General features: G+C 44.3%; 1 protein-coding gene across 11 annotated transcripts in view; it reads right to left on the bottom strand.

The window, feature by feature from the left end:
• The window catches only part of PTPRM (protein tyrosine phosphatase receptor type M), an 853,909-nt gene that overhangs the window by 60,164 nt on the left and 766,104 nt on the right, over positions 1–27,641 (bottom strand). For all 11 annotated transcript variants that reach the window (XM_055126601.1, XM_055126595.1, XM_055126600.1 and 8 more), the window contains one exon: positions 3,563–3,660. In XM_055126601.1, the coding sequence (XP_054982576.1) occupies positions 3,563–3,660 (98 nt within the window). The remainder of the gene's footprint in view (positions 1–3,562; positions 3,661–27,641) is intronic.

Here is a 27,641-nt window from a genome sequence, read left to right on the forward strand (position 1 = left end):
GTACGGGCGAGATACTCTTGGTAGCTTGTCAGCCTCTCCAAGAGGGACAGAAGAATTGAACCCAGGTTGGCCACATGCAAGGCAAACACCTTACCCGCTATGCTATGGCTCTTAGCCCTGTTATCTCACCCCAATATTTTGAAGGCTATATTTTCCCCTTTTTCTACATTCTTTTCTGGTTTTATTATCAAAGCTATACAAGTCTCTTAGGAAATAAAGCAGAGGAGTTGGCAAAACTATTTTTTCCTTTTAAAATAATTTCATATGGTTTGAATGACAGACTCCCTCAATTCTGAGTAGAATATAAATGTGTATATATTTAAGTCTGCTGCTTTTTCACAGTTAAATTTTTAACCTTGGTTCACTAAGACACAATTATTATTTAGATTTTGTTTCTTTACACATTAATTTTGGAAAACTCTTTTTTAGTTTTATTAAAATTTTCTATTTTTTCCAACTTATTATTCATTCTTCGGATATTCATTTGCTATCTTCATATTATATTGTAGCACTGTAGCACTATAGTCCCATTCATCTATTTGCTTGAGCGGGCACCAGTAACATCTCCATTGTGAGACTTGATGTTACTGTTTTTGGCATATCAAATACGCCACAGGGAGCTTGCCAGGCTCTGCTGTGTGGGCGAGATACTCTCGTAGCTTGCTGGGCTCTCCAAGAGGGACATAGGAATAAAATCCAGGTCAGCCAAGAGCAAGACAAACGCCCTACCCGCTGTGCTATTGTTCTAGTCCATATTATATTATGATAATAAATTTATACCTGACTCCTAATATTGGTTATTTTGGGTCTTCTTTTTACTTTTGATAGTCAGATGTGTCTATTTCATTAGTTTTTTTTTCAAAAAGTCATTTTGATTTTGTTGGTTTTATGATTAGATTTGCTTTTTGTTTAATATAGTATTGCCCTACTTTTCTTATTTTTCTTGTACAATGTTCTTCCTCTCCTTGAATTAGATGATTAATACTTTTATTTTCTTACTTTTCTCCACCTGTTTGAGGTATCATGCCTTATAGTACTGTTAATTAGAGTTTCATGAATTAATCATTCCAACACCACACCTACCAATAATGTCCCAAGGACCCCCCTCCATCCAAGCCCCTATTCTTCTCTGGTAAGTCTAGATCTATAGTTTGGTTCTTCTTCCCTGTTAACAAAATATTAAACTATATATATATATATACACACATATGTATATATATAGTTAAATATTTTATATTTAACTATATATATTATAGTTAAATATTTATATAGTTAAATATAGTTAAAAAGATGTTCTGACTTGTTATTAACCCAAGGTAGGTAGGGCTCAGAGATTTCTCTCTTTCATTTCCTTTCTCCTTTTCAGGTTTGCCCATTTTTTGAGTGTCTATCTTTATAACCCCACTAGAGGTTCAAAGTTATTTTATTTTTTTCCCCAGTTTCACGGAGCTACATTTGATATATAGCATCACATAAGTTTAATATACATACCAAAATTACTTGACAAATATTGTAAAATGATTACCACAATATATTTAATTAGCATCCATTATCTTCTGTGGTAAGAACGTAACCTGAGCTTTATTCTAAGAACATAACTTGAGATTTATCCTATCAAATCAAGTGCAGAGTTGACACTGTTAATTAAAAACCCCATATCGCACAGTGAAGCCAGTACATCTCCATTAATTTACCATAATTGGACCTTCATGCTCACTGATCACCAGCTCCCACGTATATCTCTCCCCATGCACCAACCTACATCCTTTGCTTCCATGAGCTCAGTGAAACTGACTTACTTACTTAGTATAGTCAGGCTCATCCAAGTTGTGGTAAATTATTTGATTTCCTTCTGACATAGGCTGGTAGACTGGGAAGGTTCCCTGAGGTTTAGGAAGTAATGAAACCAAATAGACCCAAGGCTGCAAAGAGCCTAGTTTGTGTGCATGCAGGCCTGGTAAGACTTCACCTGGAGCCAAGAGACCAAGAGAAGGCTGGACTTCCCTCCAGAGAAGCTCCGGCGGGAACAAAGGCCAGGAAGGAATTTCCAACAAGACCACTGACCACTTCCAACTTTCCCCCCTTGGCAACCACCCTAGCAACAGACTCCTACCTAGAAAAGCCCCTTGTGGGGCAGCTTGGGAAAAACCCTACGAATGTCACCTTGAACAAAGGACCGGCATGCATATGCTGCCGGAGCCCATGTGCTACTTGTGCTGTTGTGGCAGAGCACATGTGGTGCCCGCGCACATGTGTGACCCAAATCTCCCCTCTTAAGATGTGTGCTGGGGCTCTCTCTGCCTTTGTTCACTCTCCCCTGAACGTGTCACTCCTATGTTTCTCTCTCCCCTTCCACTTCTTCAAAAGTTCCAAATAAAATCTAGTTTTTTCCCCCCTTCACTGCTTGTCTACTCCTGAAATTCCTTTCTGTGAGAAGGACAAAGACCTGAAAACCCTGGGAAAGGCCCAAGACTGACTTTCCTTTCCAGCAAAGAGCAATTCCTCACTCCAACCTGAATCTGCGGCTCCCTGAGAAATCAGGTTGGTGGGGATCAACTCCCATGCTGAAAAGACCAAGACGCTGTCAGGTGTGGCTTGATGCCACCTGGTGGGGCTGGTGTGTGTGTGGGGGGGAGGGGAGTGCGCTGGCCCAGTTGCACAGGGGCTCACTGTAGACTGTATCAGTAGTAGCCTTCCCAGCCAGTCCTGGGGGCGCAGAGGTGGGTAGAAAGTGACCATCTCTCTTCTCTTTTTTTTTTTCCACACTAAACCACTGGGGGTGGGGTCGGGGTGGGAATGGCGGTGCACCGACTTCTTTGCAAGACTGACTGAGAATACTAAGAGACATCTCCTGGTTTCTGCCACAATAGTTCAATTCCAGGCTGCTGTTGTTAAGGGTAAATCTCACAATGTCAACTTCTCTAAGACATTCACGATTCTTCTGTTAAATTGGAAGCAGTTGTTTATTTCCTCATTCTAAAGTTCCACGCTGGAAACAATTCTATAGCATACCACTACAAAGACTATAACCACTTAGGAGTTTCCTGGGTAAATAAAATTTGCACTCATACAGATAATGTATATCCAGTAGCACGAGACCACAAGGGCAAATTATGATCTCCAATTTACAAGTTAGGAGATAGAGGCACAGAAAAGTAAAAGCCAAAGTGAGAGAGGATGCTGGGATTGTCACCAAGGACGAAACCAGTGACGCACAGTTTTCAGAGTCAGTCTCTGCATTAGCGAGTGCAGTCTTGTCAAAATGCAGCACCACTGAGTTGTGACATCAACAACCAGCACTCAGGCTTTAGAGGCCTTTTGGGGTGTTCCATATAGCCAGATAACAAGTCCTTTTAAGTCCTAAGAGCCTTTTTTTTTTGTCTGTAGCGATCACAACAAATGAAAGCCATATTTACTGATAATCTATAAGCAAGTGATAGAGGAGCCCTAGTAGTTAATGTTTTCTGGAGTACACATCATAGTTGAAACACTTGCTCTTGCTTGCTTTTTATCAACAACTACACAAGGAGCAAATGGCCATATAGCTGGAGAGTGGACTTACCCTCCCCACTTCCACCAGGTTGGTCACCATGATTATACTCGCTGTGTTTTCATGCCACACCATCCTCCAGAAATCATAGATGGTCTCCTGCATGGGTCCTGCAGCGAAACATAAGGAAAACTTATTTTTCTCTTTGGAAGTGTGCAACTGGAAAAATTTCTGCGGCTTATCAGTAAATCCATCACTACCCACGTGCAGTTCCTTCCCTTGTGGAGATGGGCACAGCCCTCCCTGGTGTGAGGATGCAAAGGGTATGCGTAACATGGCACCTAGAGAAATTCAGATTTTGTATTCATGGTTCAGCTTTCTCATGTCAACATATCTGCATTTGAGCCCTTTTTACCTCTCTTAAACTACTGCTATGAAAGAAGTTATTTCTCTGCCATTTAGCTATTTATCTCCATAATACTCACGAGTCAAATTTTTAAAAATAGATAACATTACTCTTCCTGCTAACAATTGGCAGATATCCCAGGGAAATGGTATTAGAATAAAATGAGCCTCTATAGGAAAGATGGCCTTTCCTTGTTTTTAGTATTTTTCTTACTCTGTGCTATCTATCAAATTAATTCATTTTCATTCACCTGCCTTCCTAAAAGTGAGAGAAAAGTTGGAATTTAGGTTGTTCTTCTAATCTCTGAAAATGATCAGAATCTCCTTCCTTAATTCTTGGGATCTGAATATTAAAAAAATAACTCTACCTTCTGAAAAAGAGAGGAAAAAGAGAGGGGGAGTATGGAACAGAATGCCAGTTCTATTGGCATTAGCAAATATAGAGAAAGAGAATTTGAAATTCCCTTCAATTCAGATGTTTTATAAAAATTCCAAACTCTAGTTGGTATTTGAGGGTATATATGTACCAGTGGGAATCTTAAGGCAGGAATAAATGCGAAGGAAGGAGAGAGAAACAATCCTGAAGGCACAGAAGCATGTACTCAGGGAGGAATCTTACTCAAATAAGACAAAAGCTGGGAAAAGGACCCAATTGTACTATAGTATCTTGTACTATGAATAACTGGCTTTGGAACTCAAATATTTGACTTGAAGCTTTGTGTTTGCCTTTTAATCAGCTGAATGATTTTGGACAAGAAGCTTAAACAACGAGCTTCAGTGCTGTCATCTTTCCCTATTTACATCCTAATTTCAATCACGCTTCTCAGCTCTTTGGAGGACTCATAGAGGCAATGTACGCTCACTTTTTTAAAGTGGCAAAATATTAGAACAAACAAGGTGCATTGAAAGATGCAAAAATCAATGATCACTCCTTTGCTGAGGCTTGGACATAAGCAATGGAGGCAGAACCCTTGGGGGCCTGGCAGTCCCTCCCAATCCACCTGACAATGGGTGCGTTGGGAAAAAATGGGTGTGATGGAAAAAATGACTTAGCACTGGGTGCTTATGTTACTTTTCTTCTCATTCACTGGCAGAGCCTCTTTACCTGCTCTTCACACAGAAACTCCCATCATTCCTCCATCCAGAGCTGCTTCTGCCTACGCTGACTCTCCCCACAGAAATAAACTCACTTTGATGTCTTTGAGTCTAATCTCTTCATGAGATCATGCAAGCCCCCTTCCACGTAGCTGCTCCTGTCCCATTAGCCCATGATCTTGGGCATGTGTATGCCATACTCCTACATATAGGGGATAATCAGACATTGAATCTTGCAAATCATTCTTAGCTGCTGAGAGGCACTTTCACTGTGTACATAATAGCTTGTTACTTATTCACAAGGAAAAGAATTACCCAGAGTAATTTTCGTGTGAACATTTTCCCCCAATGTGACCCCTGAAACAAAGTGGTGGCCTAGATAATGTTCAGCTTTCTCCACTTGATACACAGGCATGTGTCACCTCCTTGGAAACTTCCAGAAATAATTCTGATGATCATGGTAATAGTGGGTGGTGGATGAATGTGATGCTCTGGCACTCTAGACAAGATGTGTCTGCAACAGGCAAATGTTACCTCGGCCCTGGCATCCAACAGGTGTCTTCCCAGAGAAAGTCTAAACTAAGGTCAAGTTCCCACATATGATTCACTTGTTCTGTGATAGCCTTTGAGCCCCTTATAATACTACATTTAGTGCTTCCCTCAGAAGGGACAACACTGTTTTGGTTGACTGCTAGTTCCTTGAGACCTTATGTAATACTTGGTACACAGCAGGTCCTCAGCGAATAAACAAATGAATGGCTGCATCTGTAAATGTATAAAGCAAACAAGCTACTAATAAACGTTCTGTTAAATATACACTAAATAGAATTCACTTATATTATTTGCACGATTCCTTTTCTCACTGTATATTAGGGGTTACCTGTAGAAGCTTGAAAAATATTGCTTTTATTCTTTTTGAATTTACTGAAAGGGAGGATACTGTTTGCAAAAGTTTCTTCAGAATAAAACCAGGGTGAAGATCACCTAGCCTCAGCTTTGCCTCAGCTCTGTGCTAAACTGCTACTCCCAGTCACTAAGCAAATTTCTCCTTTTTCCCTTCGCAGGCTTTGCTGCCTGGCTTTACTCGATCTCTTACCCACGGTGGTCAGAGTGCTCTCCTGGCTTCCCCAGGGTTGTATGCCAAGGAAGGATGCAAGTCTCAGACTGGCTGCAGACTACAGCAATGGTCAAACTCAGAAAAACTTCCTGATGTTCAAACTTCAGAGATTAACTAAATCTCTTAGAATCAAAGAATTAACTAACTGGGTTAACGGGCCTGAGGTGGGGGTCTGGATGCTTTCCAATCTCTCCTGATGAACTCCGAGCCACCTTCTGTCTATAGGGGTGGCACCAAAGGTTGGTTTGTTTTGAAAACAATGATGAATCTTCCAATGAGTACAAACTCTCTGAATCAAGAGAACATCTTTCTCTCCAATTTAGAAGGCACTTCCCTTGAAAATGTCATCCAGACAGGTGGCTACAATGTGTCACCAAAGGGGCATGCAGCTATTTAGGTGACATAGGTTTTTAAATGTTTACATGACAAAATTTGGCTCCAATAAAGAGTGATTCTAGGTCTTCACAGCTCATTTAGGCTAGGGCATACACTTTGGTTCACTGACTAGGAGTTTAAAAGATTAGTATGTAAAAGGAATAGGTGAGGCTCCTGTGTGTTCAAAGATTTGATTTACATTTGGAGTAAAAATCTGAAAGTAAATTAAAGAAAGATTATGCTAAGTAGACTGCAGAAAAGGAAAAAAAATAAGTGTCAGGCCTGGGACTTCCATCACTACTAGCTCAGCCAGCTTTGTTATTTTCCACATCTTTCCACCAACGCGACCCAGGGCACTGTCAGCAGGGACCCTCTCTTGCCATGTAACCTGGCAGTGACCCTGTCTCTGACCTGCTGATGGCGTGCCGTGACAGTTCTTCCAGTTCTTGAACTGATAATTCAAGATGATTTGTATGCTAGCACCCAAATCTTATATATATATACACACATATACACAAGATGAAGCAACATAGAAAAAAAAAAGACTGGAGCGATAGCACAGCGGGTAGGGCATTTGCCTTGCATGTGGCCGACCTGGGTTCGATTCCTCTGTCCCTCTCGGAGCGCCTGACAAGCTACCGAGAGTATCCCACCCTCATGGCAGAGCCTGGCATATTTGATATGCCAAAAACAGTAACAAGTCTCACAGTGGAGACATTACTGGTGCCCACTTGAGCAAATCGATGAACAATGGGAAGACAGTGCTACAGTGCTATTATAATTATTATTAGTAGTGGGGAGTTGGGCCATAGCTGGAGGTGCTCAGGGCTTATTTCTGACTCTGTGCTCAGGAATCACTTCTGGTGAAGCTCGGGGACCACGTGGTGAGGGGAATATGTAATGGAGTCAGCCAAATGGAAGGCAGGCACCTAGCCCTTGGACTATCTCTTGGGCCTGATTTTAAGGCTCTTAATATGTAATTTCTCAATTCTGTCTTTTGCTTGTGTTCAAAGTACATGAGCTTCTTTTCTGAAGTCTGAATAAATGATCCCTCATTGTCAAGGTCCCTGGGCCACAGGAGCGAGAAGAATGGAAGCCGGGCAGCAGGAGGCAGTGCTGGCTAGTAGGCAGTCACATTGGTGTTACCAACTATGCCCTTCAACATGACCAGTCGCTGGTGGGATCTGAGTGAGTGGAGCTGCTGTGAGCTAATGTCATGAGCTCACAGCAGCTCCACTCACAGCATGTCCACTAAGAGACATGTGCCTGCTCTCTTAGGTGGCTCTCACTCAGCACATGCATGCGTGCAGGGCTAATATCTGGGAGGAAGGCAATGGCAGGGTGGTCAGTATTCTCTTGCCTTCTGCCTCTGTCTCCTGAAGCCATTGCAATAAACACTACTATCCAAGGAGGATAATGGATAGGGTATCAGGGAGCTTCCCAGGGCACACGATTAACTCAGCCCTCAAGACAAGGCACCCGAGGCAGCTGCAGAGGGCTGGGAGGCAGCACCCACTCCAGGTGTGGGCAGTCGCCAGCCACTGCCTGGCCCTGGGTTTCTGCAGGTTCCGGTGGGGTGGTGGTGGTAGTGGGGTCACTCGGAGGGCCGTGACTGTGCATTTAAGGTGTTTGAGCATCAGGAAGGAAGCCCTAGAAGACTAAAGCATTTGAAAGGTGAGGTCTCCAAATTTCAATACTATCAGGCCAGTAATACATTCCATTTCCCTCATAACAGCTGCCACACACAGACCTCTGCTGAGTCGGAAACATGCCGAAGGGCCCTTCCTACCCACATCAAACCTGAGAGGAAAAACAGAAAAAGGGCAGAAAGAGTGAGAGCACAATCAAAAACATAATGAAAAGCATAAGTGAAATGCATTCAAGGATGGACTCCATTGTGTAAGAATAGTTCTCCAGTTCACAGGAAGTGAGGGAGATGAGAAAATTTAATTTCTAACCTTGAAAGGTGAATTTCACCCCTTCTATTCACATTATAATTTCTGTACACTGTTTTTTGTGTGTGTCAACTAGAGCTGCTGAGAAGTCAAGGTCCTTTAAGCTCACAGGGGCATATTAGAACTTTAGGAAGGGAAGAAAGAAAGCACAGATATGAACTAGATTTCCATCATCAATAGAATAATAACTAACTTTCTTTGAGCATGTATTACTTTCTGGGTCTCACTTGATGTCTAATATTATTACATTTAAAAAAATCACAGTTATATGTGATGGGTGCCACTGTCATTTGTAGTATTACTGAAAGGACATGAAGGTGGGGAGAATTCAGGGGAGCCCTCCATGGTTTGGGATCTGACTCACAGAAGCATGCTGCCTCTATGACAGTGTCAAAGGTCACTCAGGCAGCGTCTTCTCGACACGGGCCTAGTGTAAAGTCCCCAAATCCTGGCAAGAAGCAAACCCAGGTCAACCCCCAAACAACCTTTCCCAATGTGGTTCAGGATCAAGTCACTTTCTTCTTTCAAAGCTTCCGTGGCTGCACTGTTCCACATTTATAAGCATGGCCAATGCCTCAGCTGGCCTCTTCTCTCCAGGGCGCAGGCACTGGAGAACATCCCAGCACACGCCATGGCCTATCTCACGCCCCCATGCCCACTCCTACTAGCCCAGTTCAAGTTCGGTAGTCACAGGGAGATTTTCCAGGGGATACAGGAATAGTTGTAAGAGGGCCGAAACTATGACCTTCCCATCTTTCCACACCCGGTAGAGGTGATCTTGTTGACAGGAGCCCCACGGCTGATCTTGTACTCCATAAAACCCTAACCCATTCCAAATGTCACTGGGAAACCACGGCATCTTCCTATATGTGCCTGACATCTGCTAAAGGTGATTCCTGGCATTAGAAATGGGCATGTTGGTTCATGCTGGCGTGCCCAGAGGCTCCGGGGTAGTGACAGATTGGGGAAGAGGAAGGCCAGGGCAGCTGTGAGCAGGCCTCCAAATGGCCACACCCTGCAGGAGCACCCAAGGCTTTGAGCAGAGACAAAGCTCACGTGACTTCCAGGGCCAGGCTCAGAAACGAGCGGGCTATTTTGTATTTGCACTAAATTCAAACTGGGCAAGACTGAGGCTGCCCTTAAGGGCAACTGTCTGCTTAGTGTCCCGAGGGCAAGACTGGCATCTAGCTTACTCCCTGAGAACCGAATCACACTGAAAGTGGAATACGAATGTGGAAAAAGATGAGCTGGGGATTTATGCACTTATTTTAAAGCTCTTACTTATAAATAAAAATGACCCTAAATTTTTGATTCATTATCGTTACTGTTGCTGCTGGCAATAATTGAGGATAAGTATTAAGTCAGTTATTCAACATTCAGAACATTAGGTGTCCCTTCAGTGGTTTCTGAGTAAGTTTTTATTAGAAAACTTTATGTGATTTTTCAAGAAGATACTTTCTCTAAGCTTACATCTATAATTTTACATTCAGGAGCTTTTCATTTTTGTAGTAGTAAAATGGAAAAGGTAAAATATACCACCATACTTTATGGACTGACTCCTCCTTGTGTCACAAAAGAGGTAATAGTGACACTGGAAACTGTTGGCTTCTGCATTAAAAATCTTTAACAACACTTATTTCATAGGTGAATTTGCTCTCCCCTGGGGCTGTTTCTCTTAAAGTGTGGCTTTTTTTACAAATAAATTTTGGTGTCAGCTGCATAAATATAAATCCCAAGTTGCAGTGGCTGTGTGCAAAAGAAATGATTTTTTTCTTTTCCTGGAGTTTCTAAGAATATCTCCCCTCCCCTCTGCCCCCCAAAAGTACCTTTATAAAATTTTCTCTCAGGAAAACCAACTAACGGATCTGAAAGCAAACACTGGCTCTGGTTTCATGGTGGATAAATGTGGGAACACTATTTAACGTATATTTAAAAATATAACTGGCAGTCTGTTAAAATAGCGTTTTCTAAGGATAGCTCTCATGTGCAGCCCGCTTTATGGGCAGAATTACAGGGTTAGAAATGTTCACCAGTGCAGAGAAATTTTAATGTAGTGACAGAAAGAGAGGAGAAAATAGTGGAGCTATAATAAAACACACCACTTTAGAACTGTATCCATAGCAAGGACTTAAATAGCGACGTTAAATGGTGTTTTTTGGTTAATAAATCTCAGTGGTTGCCACACAATTACACAATCTTTCTATCATCGGTTTCACTTTTTCTGCTGCCTAAGTCTTTTTTCCCTTCGCCAGGCTTGTACTGGTTAGCTAGTCTGTGCCGATTACCTGTTTCATTAAAATTGGTTAATACGTTTATGTGCTTCTTATTTCTAAAACCGAGCAAATACTTTCTGTTGTCTCCATCACGAATATTGCCTTTGGAGCATGTAATCCACATGTTGATGGTTACCTTTCACCATCCTAGTCCCTCCAATTCTCCACTCAGAGGAAATGAGAATGTGTGCCAACATGAACTATGCAAATACCCATGGATTTCTCTCAACATTTCTGTGGAATGTTGGTTTCTAGGTACAGGACTAGAACATATGAAATCCTGATTGAACACCAAAAGGTCTTAGACTTAGTTAAGAGAAATTGCTATAAACCAATTCTGAGTGCACAAGGCAATCTATGAATTCTAAAGCATCCTGGAACCTTTCCTTTCAATCATTTTCCTTCAACCATGGTCCCCCTTTCAGTTAAGGATCTGACCTTTACCTTATTTATTCAGTAAAAAACAAATATAAAATATTTTAAAACAAAAAGGATAAAACACTATATTAGGTAATATGAATATGTCTTTTTAAAAGATTAATCAATAGTTATTTATTCCTAAGAAATACAAAAAATTATTTAAATCCTAATTTTTATATTTTATTTCCATTTTCATATTGCCTAGTATCAGTTTCAATAGGAGTTTGTCCTACCTCAATTAGTTGTTATACTAATTTACTTCTTTTTTGTTAGCTAATAAAAATTCTGTGGTTTTATCTTTACTAGGATAAAATTTGTGTATTTTATTTTTTTTTTTTTTTTTTTTTTTTTTTTTTTTTTTTTTTTTTTATTAATAGTTTATTTTTAATTAGTGAGTCAACGTGAGGGTACAGTTACAGATTTATACATTTTTGTGTTCATGTTTCTCCCTTACAAAGTTTGATAACCCATCCCTTCACCAGTGCCCATTCTCCACCACCAGTAAACCCAACATCCCACCCCCCCTTCCCAGTCCCGTCTCCCCCCACCCCACCCTGCCACTATGGCAGGGAATTCCCTTTTGTTCTCTCTCTCTGGTTAGGTGTTGTGGTTTGCAATAAAGGTGTTGAGTGGCCATTGCGTTCAGTCTCTAGTCTATATTTGGCCCACATCATCTTTCCCCCACATGACCAACAACCACATTTTACTTGCTGTTCCCTTCTCTGAGTTGCCCAGAATGAGAGAACAGCCTCCAAGCCATGGTGACAACCTCCTGGTACTTATTTCTACTATTCTTGGGTGTTCGTCTTATAGTCTATTATTCTATATTCCACAGATGAGTGCAATCTTTCTATGTCTGTCTCTCTCTTTCTGACTCATTTCACTTAGCATAATACTTTCCATGTAGATCCACTTATATGCAAACGTCATGACCTCATTTTTTCTAACAGCTGCATAGTATTCCATTGTATATATGTACCAGAGTTTCTTCAACCAGTCATCTGTTCTAGGGCACTCGGGTTTTTTCCAGATTCTGCCTATTGTAAACAGTGCTGCGGTGAACATATAAGTGCATATGTCACTTCGACTATACTTTTTGGCTTTTCTGGGATATATTCCCAGCAGTGGTATTGCTGGGTCAAATGGGAGCTCAACCTCAAGTTTTTTGAGAGTCGTCCATACTGTTTTCCAAAAGGGCTGAACTAGCCGGCATTCCCACCAGCAGTGTAGAAGGGTCCCTTTCTCCCCACATCCTCTCCAACAGCGGTTGCTTTTGTTCTTTTGGATGTGTGCTAGCCTCTGTGGTGTGAGGTGGTATCTCATGGTTGTTTTGATCTGCATCTCTCTGACGATTAGTGATGTAGAGCACTTTTTCATGTGTCTTTTGGCCATTCGTATCTCTTCCTTGGTAAAGTTTCTGTTCATTTCTTCGCCCCATTTTTTGATGGGGTTGGATGTTTTCTTCTTGTAGAGTTCAACCAGTGCTTTATATACCCTTGATATCAACCCCTTATCTGATGGGTATTGTGTAAATATCCTTTCCCATTCTGTGGATAGTCTTTGTATTCTGGTCACTGTATCTCTTGCGGTGCAGAAGCTTTTTAGTTTAATGTAGTCCCATTTGTTGATCTCTGTTTTTACTAGATTGCTTAGTTCCGTGTCATCTTTGAAGATACCTTTATCTTCAATATCCTGGAGGGTTTTGCCTACCTTGTCTTCAATGTACCTTATGGTTTGTGGTCTGATGTTGAGGTCTTTAATCCATTTTGATCTGACTTTTGTGCATGGTGACAGATCGAGTTCTAAGCCCATTTTTTTGCATGTAGTTGTCCAGTTGTGCCAGCACCATTTGTTAAAGAGACTTTCCTTGCTCCACTTCACCTCTCTTGCACCTTTATCAAAGATTAGATGATCATACATTTGAGGTTGTGTGTGGGGATATTCCACCCTGTTCCATTGGTCTGCAGTTCTGCTTTTGTTCCAGTACCATGCTGTTTTAATTGTTACCGCTTTGTAGTAGAGTTTAAGGTTGGGAAGGGTGATGCCTCCCATCATCTTTTTCCCAAGAATTGTTTTAGCTATCCGTGGGCGTTTATTGTTCCATATAAATTTCAGGATTGCTTGCTCCGCTTCTTTGAAGAATGCCATGGGTATCCCCATAGGGATCGCGTTAAATCTGTATAATGCTTTGGGGAGTATTGCCATTTTGACAATGTTTATTCTCCCTATCCATGAGCAGGGGATATTTTTCCATTTCCTCATGTCCTCTTTTATTTCATGAAGTAGCGTTTTATAGTTTTCTTTGTAGAGGTCCTTTACTTCTTTAGTTAAGCTGATTCCAAGGTATTTGATTTTCTGGGGCACAATTGTGAATGGGATTGCTTTTTTCATGTCCCTTTCCTCTGTCTCATTGTTTGCATATAGGAAGGCCATGGATTTTTGGGTATTGATTTTATAGCCTGCGACTTTACTGTATAGGTCAATTGTTTCTAAGAGTTTCTTACTAGAGCTTTTAGGTTTCTCTAGGTATAGTATCATATCGTCTGCGAATAGTGAGAGCTTGATTTCTTCCTTTCCAATCTGAATCCCCTTAATATCTTTTTCTTGCCTGATGGCTATTGCTAATACTTCCAGTACTATATTAAAGAGAAGTGGTGAGAGTGGACATCCTTGTCTTGTCCCCGATCTCAGAGGAAAAGCCCTTAGTTTTTCTCCATTGATGATAATGCTCGCCATAGGTTCATGGTAGATGGCTTTGACTATCTTGAGAAAAGTTCCTCCAAAACCCATTTTGGTGAGAGTTTTTATCATGAATGGGTGTTGGATCTTGTCAAATGCTTTTTCTGCATCTATGGATATGATCATATGGTTTTTATCTTTACTTTTGTTGATGTGATGGATTATGTTGATTGATTTCCGAATGTTAAACCAACCTTGCATCCCTGGGATGAATCCCACTTGGTCATGGTGTATGATCTTTTTGATGAGTTGCTGGATTCTATTTGCTAGTATTTTGTTGAGAATCTTTGCATCGGTATTCATCAAGGATATTGGTCTATAGTTTTCTTTGTTAGTGGTGTCTTTGTTTGCTTTTGGTATTAGGGAGATATGTGCCTCATAGAAACTGTTCGGAAGGGTTCCTGTCTTTTCGATTTCCTGGAAAAGCTTAAGGAGAACTGGCAACAAGTCTTCTTTGAATGTTTGGAAGAATTCGCCAGTGAATCCGTCTGGACCTGGGCTTTTGTTTTTGGGGAGACTTTTGATTACCGTTTCGATTTCCTTGATATTTATGGGCCTATTCAGGTATTTCACGTCTTCTTGGCTCAGTCTTGGGAGGTTGTAGGAGTCAAGGAATTCATCCATTTCTTTTAGGTTCTCTTGTTTTGTGGCATACAGACTTTCAAAGTAGTCTCTGATGATCCTTTGAATCTCCTTGGTTTCTGTTGTGATGTCCCCCTTTTCATTTCTGATTCGGTTTATTAGGGTTTTCTCTCTTTCTTTCTTTGTGAGTCTTGCTAGCGGTTTATCAATCTTATTTATTTTCTCGAAGAACCAGCTCTTTGTTTCATTGATCTTATGGATTGTTTTTCGGGTTTCCATATCGTTAATTTCTGCTCTAAGTTTTATTATTTCTTTCCTTCGATCTGGTTTGGGTTCCTTTTGTTGGTCCTCTTCTAAGATCTTGAGCTGCGAAGTCAAACTATCTATATAGGCCCTTTCTTCCTTTCTGAGGAAGGCTTGCAGAGCTATAAATTTTCCCCTTAACACAGCTTTAGCTGCGTCCCATAGGTTCTGGTAGCTTGTGTCTTCATTCTCATTTGTTTCGAGGTATCTCTTAATTTCTTTCTTGATTTCCTCCGTGACCCACTCATTGTTCAATAGTGAGTTGTTTAATTTCCAAGTGTTTGATTTGGTTCTCCGAGTCTGTGCATGATTAACTTCCATCTTCAGTGCATCATGGTCTGAAAAGATAGTTGATACAATTTCTATCTTTCCAATTCTATTAAGGTATAACTTGTGGCCCAGAACATGGTCTATTTTGGAAAATGTTCCGTGTGCACTGGAAAAGAATGTGTATTCTTTCTTTTGGGGGTATATAGCCCTGTATAGGTCTATTAGCCCTGTCTCCTCCATTTCTTCCTTCAGGGCCTTCGTTTCCTTGCTGAGTGTTGTTCTTGTCGATCTATCCAGAGGTGATAAGGCAGTGTTGAAATCTCCAACTACTATCGTGGTGCTAGTTATGTCCTCCTTAAATTCTGTTAGGAGTTCTTTTAAGTATTTCGCTGGTCGTTCATTAGGTGCGTATACATTTAGGAGTGTGATTTCTTCCTGTTGCACATATCCCTTGATGAATATAAAATGACCTTTGCTGTCCCTTCTGATCTTTTTCAGCCTGAAATCAATGCTATCGGATACTAGTATGGCCACCCCTGCTTTTTTTTTGAGGGGGCTGTTTGCTTGCAGGATTGTTTTCCATCCTTTGATTTTTAGTCTGTGTTTGTTCCGGCTATTCAGATGTGTTTCTTGTAGGCAGCAGAAGGTTGGGTTTAGTTTCCGAATCCATTTTGCCACTCTATGCCTCTTGATTGGTGCATTTAGCCCGTTAACATTAAGAGAGATTATTGTCATTGGATTTTGTGCCATTTTTTTGTAGGGTTTGTTGTTCTTATAGGTCTTTTTCCTTGTCTTATAGTAGCCCTGTGAGTCCTTCTTTTAAATTTGGTCTTGAGTCTATGAAGTTCCTGAGCTGTTGCTTGTCCATGAAATAATGTATGGTTCCTTCAAGTTTAACTGAGAGTTTAGCCGGGTAGAGTATTCTTGGTGAGGCATTCATTTCATGAAGTTTTTTCACTATATCCCACCATTGTCTTCGGGCTTGGAGGGTTTCTTCTGATAGGTCTGCTGTGAATCTAAGGGGTGCGCCTTTGTATATGATCTCCTTCTTTGATCTTGCTGCTTGCAGTATTGTGTCTCTATCCACGGCATCCATCATTCTGACTATGATATGCCTTGGGGATTTTCTATTTGGGTCCCTTTTAGCTGGCACCCTTCGGACTCCTTGTATCTGGATGTCCACATTCTCTAGCTCTGGGAATTTTTTAGCAATGATGTCTTTAATGGTGTTTTTTTCATTGGGATTGGTTCCGTGTGGTTCCGGCACTCCCATGATTCTTATGTTGTTTCTCCTGAGGTCGTCCCCTAGGACTCTAACTCGCTCTAGAGCCATTTTGAGGTCTTTTGCCATTATTTGCTGTTGTCTATATGCTTTGTGCAGCTCATCTTCAAGTTCACTGATTCTGTCTTCGGCTGTAGTCATTCTACTATTGAGGGCTCCTACGGAGATTTTCATTTCATCTACTGATTCTTTTAGTTGTGTGACTTCTGTTCGTAGCTTTGAAATTTCTGCTCTCATTTCTTCCTGGATTATCTTGGTGGAGCGTTCCAACGCGGCATCCATATCCTCCCTTAATTTATTGGATGTTCGTTCCATAGTTGTGTTGAGTTCATGAATCATCCTGACAATTTCCTCTCTGAATTCTCTATCTGAGAGGAGGGTGTATTTCTGGGAGGTCGCTGGTGAGGTTAGTGAGATATTTTCTTGGCTCTCTCCTAGTGGTGGGGATTTTCTCAGTTTCTTCATGTTGTTATGGGCTTTACTATCTGGAGCTCTCGTTAACTTGGGAGGAACCTCGACTAAAGATTTTTGGTTATGCTCTTTTGACAAAGTACTTTTCCGTGCAAGTTGATGTGTTCATTGACAGTTTTTGTGAAGTTAGGATAGGCTAGGTTAGTTGAGTATCAAAATACAGTAACTAAGATGATGAGGGAGTTCTTCGGAGAAATGAGTTCAATAAATTATAGCCAAAGGACAATGCGTGGAATGGTAAGAAAAATATCTGCGGCCGCGTTAGCGGCCGCCGCTCTGGAAACAGGCCACGCCCACTTTTAAGGCCACGCCCCCAAATGACAGGACACGCCCCTAACCTTTTCGGACACGGGAGGGCGGGATCAGGCGCGGTGGGCGAATGACTGGGACCTGCCCGGCGGGGAGGGGGTGCTCCGAGCTGTCCCGCTGCCGCGGGCGGGCACGGGACGCAGGGGGCGCTTTTCCAGGTGGCACAGGGTCTCCAAGGGGAAGAGCCAATATACCTGCCGGACACGGGAGGGCGGGATCAGGCGCGGTGGGCGAATGACTGGGACCTGCCCGGCGGGGAGGGGGTGCTCCGAGCTGTCCCGCTGCCGCGGGCGGGCACGGGACGCAGGGGGCGCTTTTCCAGGTGGCACAGGGTCTCCAAGGGGAAGAGCCAATATACCTGCCGGACACGGGAGGGCGGGATCAGGCGCGGTGGGCGAATGACTGGGACCTGCCCGGCGGGGAGGGGGTGCTCCGAGCTGTCCCGCTGCCGCGGGCGGGCACGGGACGCAGGGGGCGCTTTTCCAGGTGGCACAGGGTCTCCAAGGGGAAGAGCCAATATACCTGCCGGACACGGGAGGGCGGGATCAGGCGCGGTGGGCGAATGACTGGGACCTGCCCGGCGGGGAGGGGGTGCTCCGAGCTGTCCCGCTGCCGCGGGCGGGCACGGGACGCAGGGGGCGCTTTTCCAGGTGGCACAGGGTCTCCAAGGGGAAGAGCCAATATACCTGCCGGACACGGGAGGGCGGGATCAGGCGCGGTGGGCGAATGACTGGGACCTGCCCGGCGGGGAGGGGGTGCTCCGAGCTGTCCCGCTGCCGCGGGCGGGCACGGGACGCAGGGGGCGCTTTTCCAGGTGGCACAGGGTCTCCAAGGGGAAGAGCCAATATACCTGCCGGACACGGGAGGGCGGGATCAGGCGCGGTGGGCGAATGACTGGGACCTGCCCGGCGGGGAGGGGGTGCTCCGAGCTGTCCCGCTGCCGCGGGCGGGCACGGGACGCAGGGGGCGCTTTTCCAGGTGGCACAGGGTCTCCAAGGGGAAGAGCCAATATACCTGCCGGACACGGGAGGGCGGGATCAGGCGCGGTGGGCGAATGACTGGGACCTGCCCGGCGGGGAGGGGGTGCTCCGAGCTGTCCCGCTGCCGCGGGCGGGCACGGGACGCAGGGGGCGCTTTTCCAGGTGGCACAGGGTCTCCAAGGGGAAGAGCCAATATACCTGCCGGACACGGGAGGGCGGGATCAGGCGCGGTGGGCGAATGACTGGGACCTGCCCGGCGGGGAGGGGGTGCTCCGAGCTGTCCCGCTGCCGCGGGCGGGCACGGGACGCAGGGGGCGCTTTTCCAGGTGGCACAGGGTCTCCAAGGGGAAGAGCCAATATACCTGCCGGACACGGGAGGGCGGGATCAGGCGCGGTGGGCGAATGACTGGGACCTGCCCGGCGGGGAGGGGGTGCTCCGAGCTGTCCCGCTGCCGCGGGCGGGCACGGGACGCAGGGGGCGCTTTTCCAGGTGGCACAGGGTCTCCAAGGGGAAGAGCCAATATACCTGCCGGACACGGGAGGGCGGGATCAGGCGCGGTGGGCGAATGACTGGGACCTGCCCGGCGGGGAGGGGGTGCTCCGAGCTGTCCCGCTGCCGCGGGCGGGCACGGGACGCAGGGGGCGCTTTTCCAGGTGGCACAGGGTCTCCAAGGGGAAGAGCCAATATACCTGCCGGACACGGGAGGGCGGGATCAGGCGCGGTGGGCGAATGACTGGGACCTGCCCGGCGGGGAGGGGGTGCTCCGAGCTGTCCCGCTGCCGCGGGCGGGCACAGGACGCAGGGGGCGCTTTTCCAGGTGGCACAGGGTCTCCAAGGGGAAGAGCCAATATACCTGCCGGACACGGGAGGGCGGGATCAGGCGCGGTGGGCGAATGACTGGGACCTGCCCGGCGGGGAGGGGGTGCTCCGAGCTGTCCCGCTGCCGCGGGCGGGCACGGGACGCAGGGGGCGCTTTTCCAGGTGGCACAGGGTCTCCAAGGGGAAGAGCCAATATACCTGCCGGACACGGGAGGGCGGGATCAGGCGCGGTGGGCGAATGACTGGGACCTGCCCGGCGGGGAGGGGGTGCTCCGAGCTGTCCCGCTGCCGCGGGCGGGCACGGGACGCAGGGGGCGCTTTTCCAGGTGGCACAGGGTCTCCAAGGGGAAGAGCCAATATACCTGCCGGACACGGGAGGGCGGGATCAGGCGCGGTGGGCGAATGACTGGGACCTGCCCGGCGGGGAGGGGGTGCTCCGAGCTGTCCCGCTGCCGCGGGCGGGCACGGGACGCAGGGGGCGCTTTTCCAGGTGGCACAGGGTCTCCAAGGGGAAGAGCCAATATACCTGCCGGACACGGGAGGGCGGGATCAGGCGCGGTGGGCGAATGACTGGGACCTGCCCGGCGGGGAGGGGGTGCTCCGAGCTGTCCCGCTGCCGCGGGCGGGCACAGGACGCAGGGGGCGCTTTTCCAGGTGGCACAGGGTCTCCAAGGGGAAGAGCCAATATACCTGCCGGACACGGGAGGGCGGGATCAGGCGCGGTGGGCGAATGACTGGGACCTGCCCGGCGGGGAGGGGGTGCTCCGAGCTGTCCCGCTGCCGCGGGCGGGCACGGGACGCAGGGGGCGCTTTTCCAGGTGGCACAGGGTCTCCAAGGGGAAGAGCCAATATACCTGCCGGACACGGGAGGGCGGGATCAGGCGCGGTGGGCGAATGACTGGGACCTGCCCGGCGGGGAGGGGGTGCTCCGAGCTGTCCCGCTGCCGCGGGCGGGCACGGGACGCAGGGGGCGCTTTTCCAGGTGGCACAGGGTCTCCAAGGGGAAGAGCCAATATACCTGCCGGACACGGGAGGGCGGGATCAGGCGCGGTGGGCGAATGACTGGGACCTGCCCGGCGGGGAGGGGGTGCTCCGAGCTGTCCCGCTGCCGCGGGCGGGCACGGGACGCAGGGGGCGCTTTTCCAGGTGGCACAGGGTCTCCAAGGGGAAGAGCCAATATACCTGCCGGACACGGGAGGGCGGGATCAGGCGCGGTGGGCGAATGACTGGGACCTGCCCGGCAGGGAGGGGGTGCTCCGAGCTGTCCCGCTGCCGCGGGCGGGCACGGGACGCAGGGGGCGCTTTTCCAGGTGGCACAGGGTCTCCAAGGGGAAGAGCCAATATACCTGCCGGACACGGGAGGGCGGGATCAGGCGCGGTGGGCGAATGACTGGGACCTGCCCGGCGGGGAGGGGGTGCTCCGAGCTGTCCCGCTGCCGCGGGCGGGCACGGGACGCAGGGGGCGCTTTTCCAGGTGGCACAGGGTCTCCAAGGGGAAGAGCCAATATACCTGCCGGACACGGGAGGGCGGGATCAGGCGCGGTGGGCGAATGACTGGGACCTGCCCGGCAGGGAGGGGGTGCTCCGAGCTGTCCCGCTGCCGCGGGCGGGCACGGGACGCAGGGGCAAATTTGTGTATTTTAAACCATCATTACCCATCTCTCAAGTCACAACAAAACAGATAATTAAGTATGTTAAAATAAATACACTGGAAATAAAATAAGTATCCCGAATAATTTCTTCCTTTCACTATCTTAAGTCTTAAGACTTGTAGAAAAATAAATGAAAACAGAGTTACTGAGACCTAAATTTTTCATACTTTAAAAGAAGATTCCTTTTGTTCTTTTCATTTTGGGGACCCACACCCAGCAGTACTGAGGGTTTACTTCTGGCTCTCAGAAGACCAAAGGTGGTATCAGGGATGAAACTGACTCCTTACCCTTTGTACTATCTCTCTGGACCACAAGAAGCTTTCTTTTTCCTTAAATAAAAACTGCAAGTGACAAAATCAATTTCAGTGAAATGTTTCAAAATAATATTATACAAGATCACCCAGGGAAGCTTTACATGTTATTTCTGTACACATAAATGTACTACTGCTTTATCCATTAAAATAGACTTGTGTTTAAATTTTAAATAAAGGTTTAAAAACTATATCACAAGACAATTTGATTCCCCTCACATGACCCATATATGAAGGTTAAATAAAAATCATGAGCTTTGTTACCAAAAATCCTCACCTATTTCTTTTTTTTAGATTTTTATTTTTAAATTCTATTCTTACTCTTTGCTTTTTTGGATCACCTGGCGATGCACAGGGGTTACTTCTGGCTCTGCACTCAGGAATTACTTCTGGCGGTGCTCGGAGGACCATATGGGATGCTGGGAATCGAATCCAGGTTGGCTTTGTGCAAGGCAAACGCCCTACCCGCTGTGCTATTGCTCCAGCCCCTATTTCTTTTTTTTTTAATATAAAAACAATGGCATACATACTTAAAACTGTAAGTTTATTTAAAGTGGTACAAGTACTCTAAATGTTCATAAAATTTAGAATAAAGTTTTCTACATGTAAAATAAATGTAGAATAAAATTATCTGAATGTGATGCTAGATGATTTGTTTCATATACTTGTGAATGTGTTATTGACAACTATCTTCTTGGCACAACTTATTACTTCTCCCTGTGAGGAAGGTGTTGCTTTAGGTGTGAGGGTTGGGGTCATCTGCAAACACTAAATTGCTGGCTAGCAGTTACAGTCTCAGCGTGCAACATTCACTAGTATCTGTTTTTCAAAAGAATTTTCTATGGAACTAACTGCATATGTAATTTTCAGATGTTTGTTATTTGAACTTGTATCTGTATTACATTAATTTTACCAGTAAAAATTCAATTCTATTCTTTTCTACCAGTACATTTGATCCCCTTTATGTCATTTATCTAAGACCCAAGCCTCATTCCTTTTGATAATCACTAATAGGTTATCTAGTCTAAAAGTGTACTTTGGTTTTACTTTGTTCATTCCTTTGTTTGGTTTTATTATCATATACAAGTAGAATTATACAGTGATTGTCATTCTCTAATCAGTACACTCTTTTATAAATGAGCATAATTATGAGGGTGGGGCTGGATCGATAGTGCATAGGGTAGGTTGTTCGCCTTGCACGTGGCCGACCTGGGTTTGATTCCTCCGCCCCTCTTGGAGAGCCCTGTAAGCTACTGAGAATATCTCGCCCCATGGCAGAGCCTGGCAAGCTACCTGTGGCGTATTCCATAAGCCAAAAACAGTAACAAGTCTCACAATGGAGACATTACTGGTGCCTGCTCGAGCAAATCAATGAGCAACAGGATGACAGTGACAGTGAATTATGAGGGTATTAAAGAACTTTAGAAAGAATAATCCTTAAATTATTAAATACCCAATCAACTACTGACTCTGCAGTCCTTTTCTGGAGCTGACACATAGCTTAGATGCTTGGATGCTCTGCATTTCCTGGACTCTGTGATGTGAAGAGAATCTCAGATGTGGTCTGGAGGAATTCCTTTCATCCCCATGGGATAGATCATGATTAGCCACTGTTAGGCATCTGGTCAACTCCTAGCCAAGAAAAAAAGTGGTGCAGCCTAGCCAGCTCCTTCCAGCACTAGTTTAGGAGACCAAGAGCACTTATCTTCACCTTTCCCCTGCTTCTATCTCTCCCTTTGCAACTCTGTCATTGCATTCTTTCTCAGAAGGTCATTTCCCATCACTGATTTGTCCTTTGGTGGTTTCTTAGTCTTCCAAAGATGCTCTCTAAAACATCCTTGTCTAATTCTTTTTTCCAGAAATTTCGACTAAGCCAATTATAAAGGGGCTACCTATTTTTTGGAATGAAGGTGTCTTCACTTCCATATGGTCAAACTTTAAGTATGCATGTTTAGGAAGCCCTCTGCACACCAAGTGTCCTTTGCTGTTATCAATGCCACTCAATTCTGCTTCAGAAACTGAAGGAATATGTTTGCCAGCTAATGATATAATCATTTGTCTTTCAATCTATCTATCTATCTATCTATATTTAAAAATATCAAGGGTTATAATCTTTGTACTTTGAACGGAGGTGTGGGACATTGGTTAAAAAAATAAGTGATTTTCCCTTAATACAATCTTCTAGAATGAGGCATTAACAGTCTGGAACAGAACTTTTGTGGAAAAATATAACACATAGACACACAGACACAGACACACACATACACACACACAAGACTTAAATCCTGAGCTTCCTCCATGATATTGAGAAATACATTTACATGGTGTTTTTTGGGAAACCATAGAGTCATATGGGTAGTGGTAATAATCATGGCAGATATTGGAAGGTTTTCTGCAAAGCAGTATCTGAGACTAAATGGTCTAACACCAGCATCTACTCTTGTGTTTTGGAGGGGAAAGTCTTGAACTATTAAACATGTCTGTATATGGAAGGGATTTTAGGGCCAAGTCTCAAAGATTTATTGTGGCCATGATGTATATGAGCAAAGAAACATTATGAATACAACCAGCAAGTGGGTGACTCCTATATCATGTCTTCCATGAGGGTGCACTTTAGTTTCAAAGCATTTGTGAAAATTCTCATTACCAAAATGGGGCTGGATCGATAGCACAGAGGGTAGGGCATTTGCCTTGCACGCGGCTGATTGGAATCAATTCCTCCACCCCCCTCGGAGAGCCGGGCAAGCTACCAAGAGTATCTCGCCTGCATGACAGAGCTTGGCAAGCTACCCGTGGTGTATTCAATATGTCAAAAACAGTAATAAGTCTCGCAATGGAGACGTTACTGGTGCCCGCTCGAGCAAATTGATGAGCAGTGGGATAACAGTGATACAGTGATACAGTGATTACCAAAATGAACCATTACTTGGATTTTGTTCTTTTGAGATTCTTCCACCCTCCTCTCAGTCATAACTTTCCAAGAGCTATATACACATTTTTAGTGCAGTAGTCACACTGTAAATGGGAATACCAGGGCTGTTATTGTTCCTGTTACAGGAAGTTGAATGATAAAGGCAGACAGATCAGACTTGAGTGACAGGGGCAAAGATTAAACTCCCAAAGAGAAACTCTTACATAGAAAAGAAAGAATGGGCTGGCAGGCAGTGTGTGGCAACAATCTGCTCTACAAGCCAGAGAAAGAGGCACTATTACCAGTGGGACCTCGGTCCCCTAGCCCATGGGAATGGCTGTTGGTGATCTTGCATAAAGAGCTGGAAGAGGTGCACGGGGAAACATGTGTAGCCTCGGAAGGCAAGAACATGACAGATGTTCACATCATGAGAGTCGCCTGCTGTCTGAAACAGAGCATTCATCAGGCCTGTCTCCAAAGAGAACCTCATCAACTCATCCCGATACTTGTTCCTGCTGTAAAGAGGGGAACAGAGGGAGGGAAAGCAATCAAGGAGAGGAAGGAGAGGACTGGCAGCCTTCAGAATGGAGGCATTTGGTGGCCCAAAGTATCTGACTGTCTTCTGTCCAGAAGTGAAAGGAAAACTTTCTCTTCACATGCTTCAGGGGCCCCGCCAGAGAAAATAAAGCTTAATTGGCCTCTATTTTCTCTAATTAAGCTTTTCTCAGCACACAAGTGGGATCCACTTTTATTGAAGCAAAAAAGAGAATATCTTTAAGAAATGAATAAAATAGAATCAACTTGGCTTTCCAGATAGAGCTCACTGTGGGCAGCCCAGGGTGCACAATAATGCTACAAGAAGTTTCCTGCAGCATCCTGCTGGTAAATAAGGACCAGAAGCTTCCTAAATTATGTATCTGTCTTGACAAACCTATCCCAACTGGAGTCCATGTGTGATAAAGGAACTTGATACTGAGAATCAAGCATAAATCGAGGTTTGCGTTAGGTCTTGATTTTTCTCCATCTATATGAGATTGGGATAGAGGGAGAGAAATAGTCCAAAGTAGTTCCCAAATCTGGTGTTGCAGCAGAATCATAGATTAGAGGTGGTTTTTCTTTAATACCTGCATCGTGTGCAATTCCTGAGGTCCCTGCTGCATTTCCCATCTCTATGGAGTTGGGCACTTAGTAAGGGCATAGAAATATCTGTTCAGTTTTGAATGAACCAGGTTTAGAAGAGATGGCTTGGCTTTAAAAGGAACCCTGATGCTGAATGTATGGTTATTTGGATACATCAGGAAGTATGGTTATCTGGGTTAGCCTGATGTATGGTTACATCAGGAAGTATGGTTATCCTCTCCTTTCAAAAATCTGAACCTGGAAGAAAGATATGACCTCATATATTTCTTTTTCTTAGTGTTAAATAAAAGACTCCTTAGGAGGTGAGAAGTACATAGCATTTTTTTCTTTCACTGTCAGTGGGAATGCCGACTGGTCCAGCCTTTCTGGAAAACAATTTGAACAGTCCTTCAAAAACTAGAAATTGAGCTTTCATATGATTCCACAATACCACTTCTGAAAATATATCCCGAGGATGCAAAAAAGCACAGTAGAAATGACATCGGTATCTATATGTTCATTGCAGCACTGTTCACAATAGCTAAAATCTGGAAACAACCCAAGTACCCTAGAATAGATGACTGGCTAAAGAAACTTTGGTACATCTACACAATGGAATACTATGCAGCTGTTAGGAGAGATGAAGTCATGAAATATGCTTATAAACTGGAATGACATGAAGAGTATCATGATAAGTGAAATGAGTCTGAAAGAGAGGGACAGACATAGAAGTATTGCACTCTTTTGTGGAGTATAGAATAACATCACATGAAGCCGACACTCAAGGACAGCAGATACAAGGGCCAGGAGGACTGCCCCATAGCTGAAAGCCTGCTTTGTGAGTGGAGAGGAGAAGGCAGATGGACTAGAGAAGGGATCACTAAGAAAATGATGGCTGGAGGAATCAGTCTGGATGAGAGATGGTGCTGAAAGTAGATAATGGACCAAACATGATGGCCTCTCAGTTTCTGTGTTGCAAGCCATAATGTCCAAAAGTAGAGAGTATGGGGAATATTGTCTGTCATGGAGGCAGGGGGAGGGTGGGAAAGGGGAGGGTATACTGGGGATATTGATGGTGGGGAATGTGCACTGGTGCAGGGATGGGTGTTTGATCATTGTGTGATTATAACCCAAACATGAAAGCTTGTAACTATTTCATGGTGATTCAATAAAATTTAAAAAAAAGAAGTATATAGCATTTTACTAAATTGAGCAATATATTCATTCTATTAAAATTCTGTATGTTAGTCCATATGATTCCACATTTACATGCATGGCTCATTTGAATGTACATGGATAAAAGTTACTAAAATCAACTTGCACTTTCAATTCTAACTACAAAACAACAATTTTACTTAAAGACTTAAAATTTCTACCAGTTCAAAAAAGATTCCATAATTTTTTACTTAATAAGGAAAACCCCTAAATTATTTTCTAAGATTTGAAAAATTTAAAATTGGGTGCCTACTTACCAACAGGACATTACTTCTCTTTAAATTATTCTGTACATGGGTCATAGTGATAGTACAGCAGGTAGGGCTTGCCTTGCAGGCAGCTGATCAGGGTTCCTTCCTTAGCATCTCATATGGTACCTCAAGCAACACCAGGAGTAATTCCTGAGTGCAGAGCCAGGAGTAACCCTTGAGCATCACCAGGTATGGTCCCCAAATTAAAATAAAAATATTTTATACTAATTTAGGTTCCATTACTTGAGCAATCGCTTGGCAGTGGCACACATAACAACAAAGGTGGGTGTTGCCTAACACATTGGGCTTCATCTTTTAATGTGAAAATGCCTTGAAATTTTCTCATTGCTATTGAATAACTTTACTGAGAGGACAGGGATAAGAAATACTGGTTGGCCAGGATTTCTTTATCTGATGAAGCAAAAGCAATATTTCAAAGGAGGTTTGTGAGTAATCTGTTCATTTCTGATATTAGTTTTCTCTCAGAAAATTATTGCTTTGAGTAAAATGCAGGTGGGACTTGCTTAGAGAACTTGGTTTGGGTATTTGGAATTCTTAGACCTTGTGAGGGAATCACTGCCTCTGGATAAATCATACTTCCTGAAAGCTCCCAATTTAATTTTGAAAACTAGAGACTCCTTTGCTTTAAAGGGGATTTTTTTTTTCAGTTAAATAGGATGTGAAAAGCAAATGCAAACCTAACCTACAGCCCACACCAACAATGTGTGAACAACTTTGCTGAGAAGCACAATGGCAACTCAGGAAGAATTTGTACTTGGAGTACAAGTCATACTGTTGTTCAGAGGAAGAAAAACAAAAGTTGTTTACTAAAGAAGATTTAGCTTTTGATTAAAATTTTTTTCTTTCAGTTATACTGAAAAGTAATTTCCAGCGTTCATCTCCATCTGGAGGTTAGAATGCATGAGATAAAAGCTTCTTTATAGGAAAAGTAGAACTTGCATTTATTCTGACAAGTTTGCTACAAGAATGACTGGTTGGCAACCTTAAGTGTCGTATTCTAAGAACTATTATTCACTGCTTCAGAAGACTGAAAGAGAATTTTGAACTGAAAAATAAAAACCATACTTATCTTTCTGAAATCCTTATTAAAATATTCAGAACATATGGAGTATGTGGAAGAAATGTAAAAAATAGAGAATCAGATTAAAAGCAAGCAGAAGGGAGTCACCATAACAAAGCTCCAACTCCATGTGGTATTGAAGTTCTGAAGATAGTTCTGCTGTGAACCTTTACTCCCCACATTTTTATTATTTTCCTCATCAAAGTTAGCTCCTA

Source organism: Sorex araneus, chromosome 2, assembly GCF_027595985.1.
Source record: "Sorex araneus isolate mSorAra2 chromosome 2, mSorAra2.pri, whole genome shotgun sequence".
NCBI classification, from domain to species: Eukaryota; Metazoa; Chordata; class Mammalia; order Eulipotyphla; family Soricidae; genus Sorex; species Sorex araneus.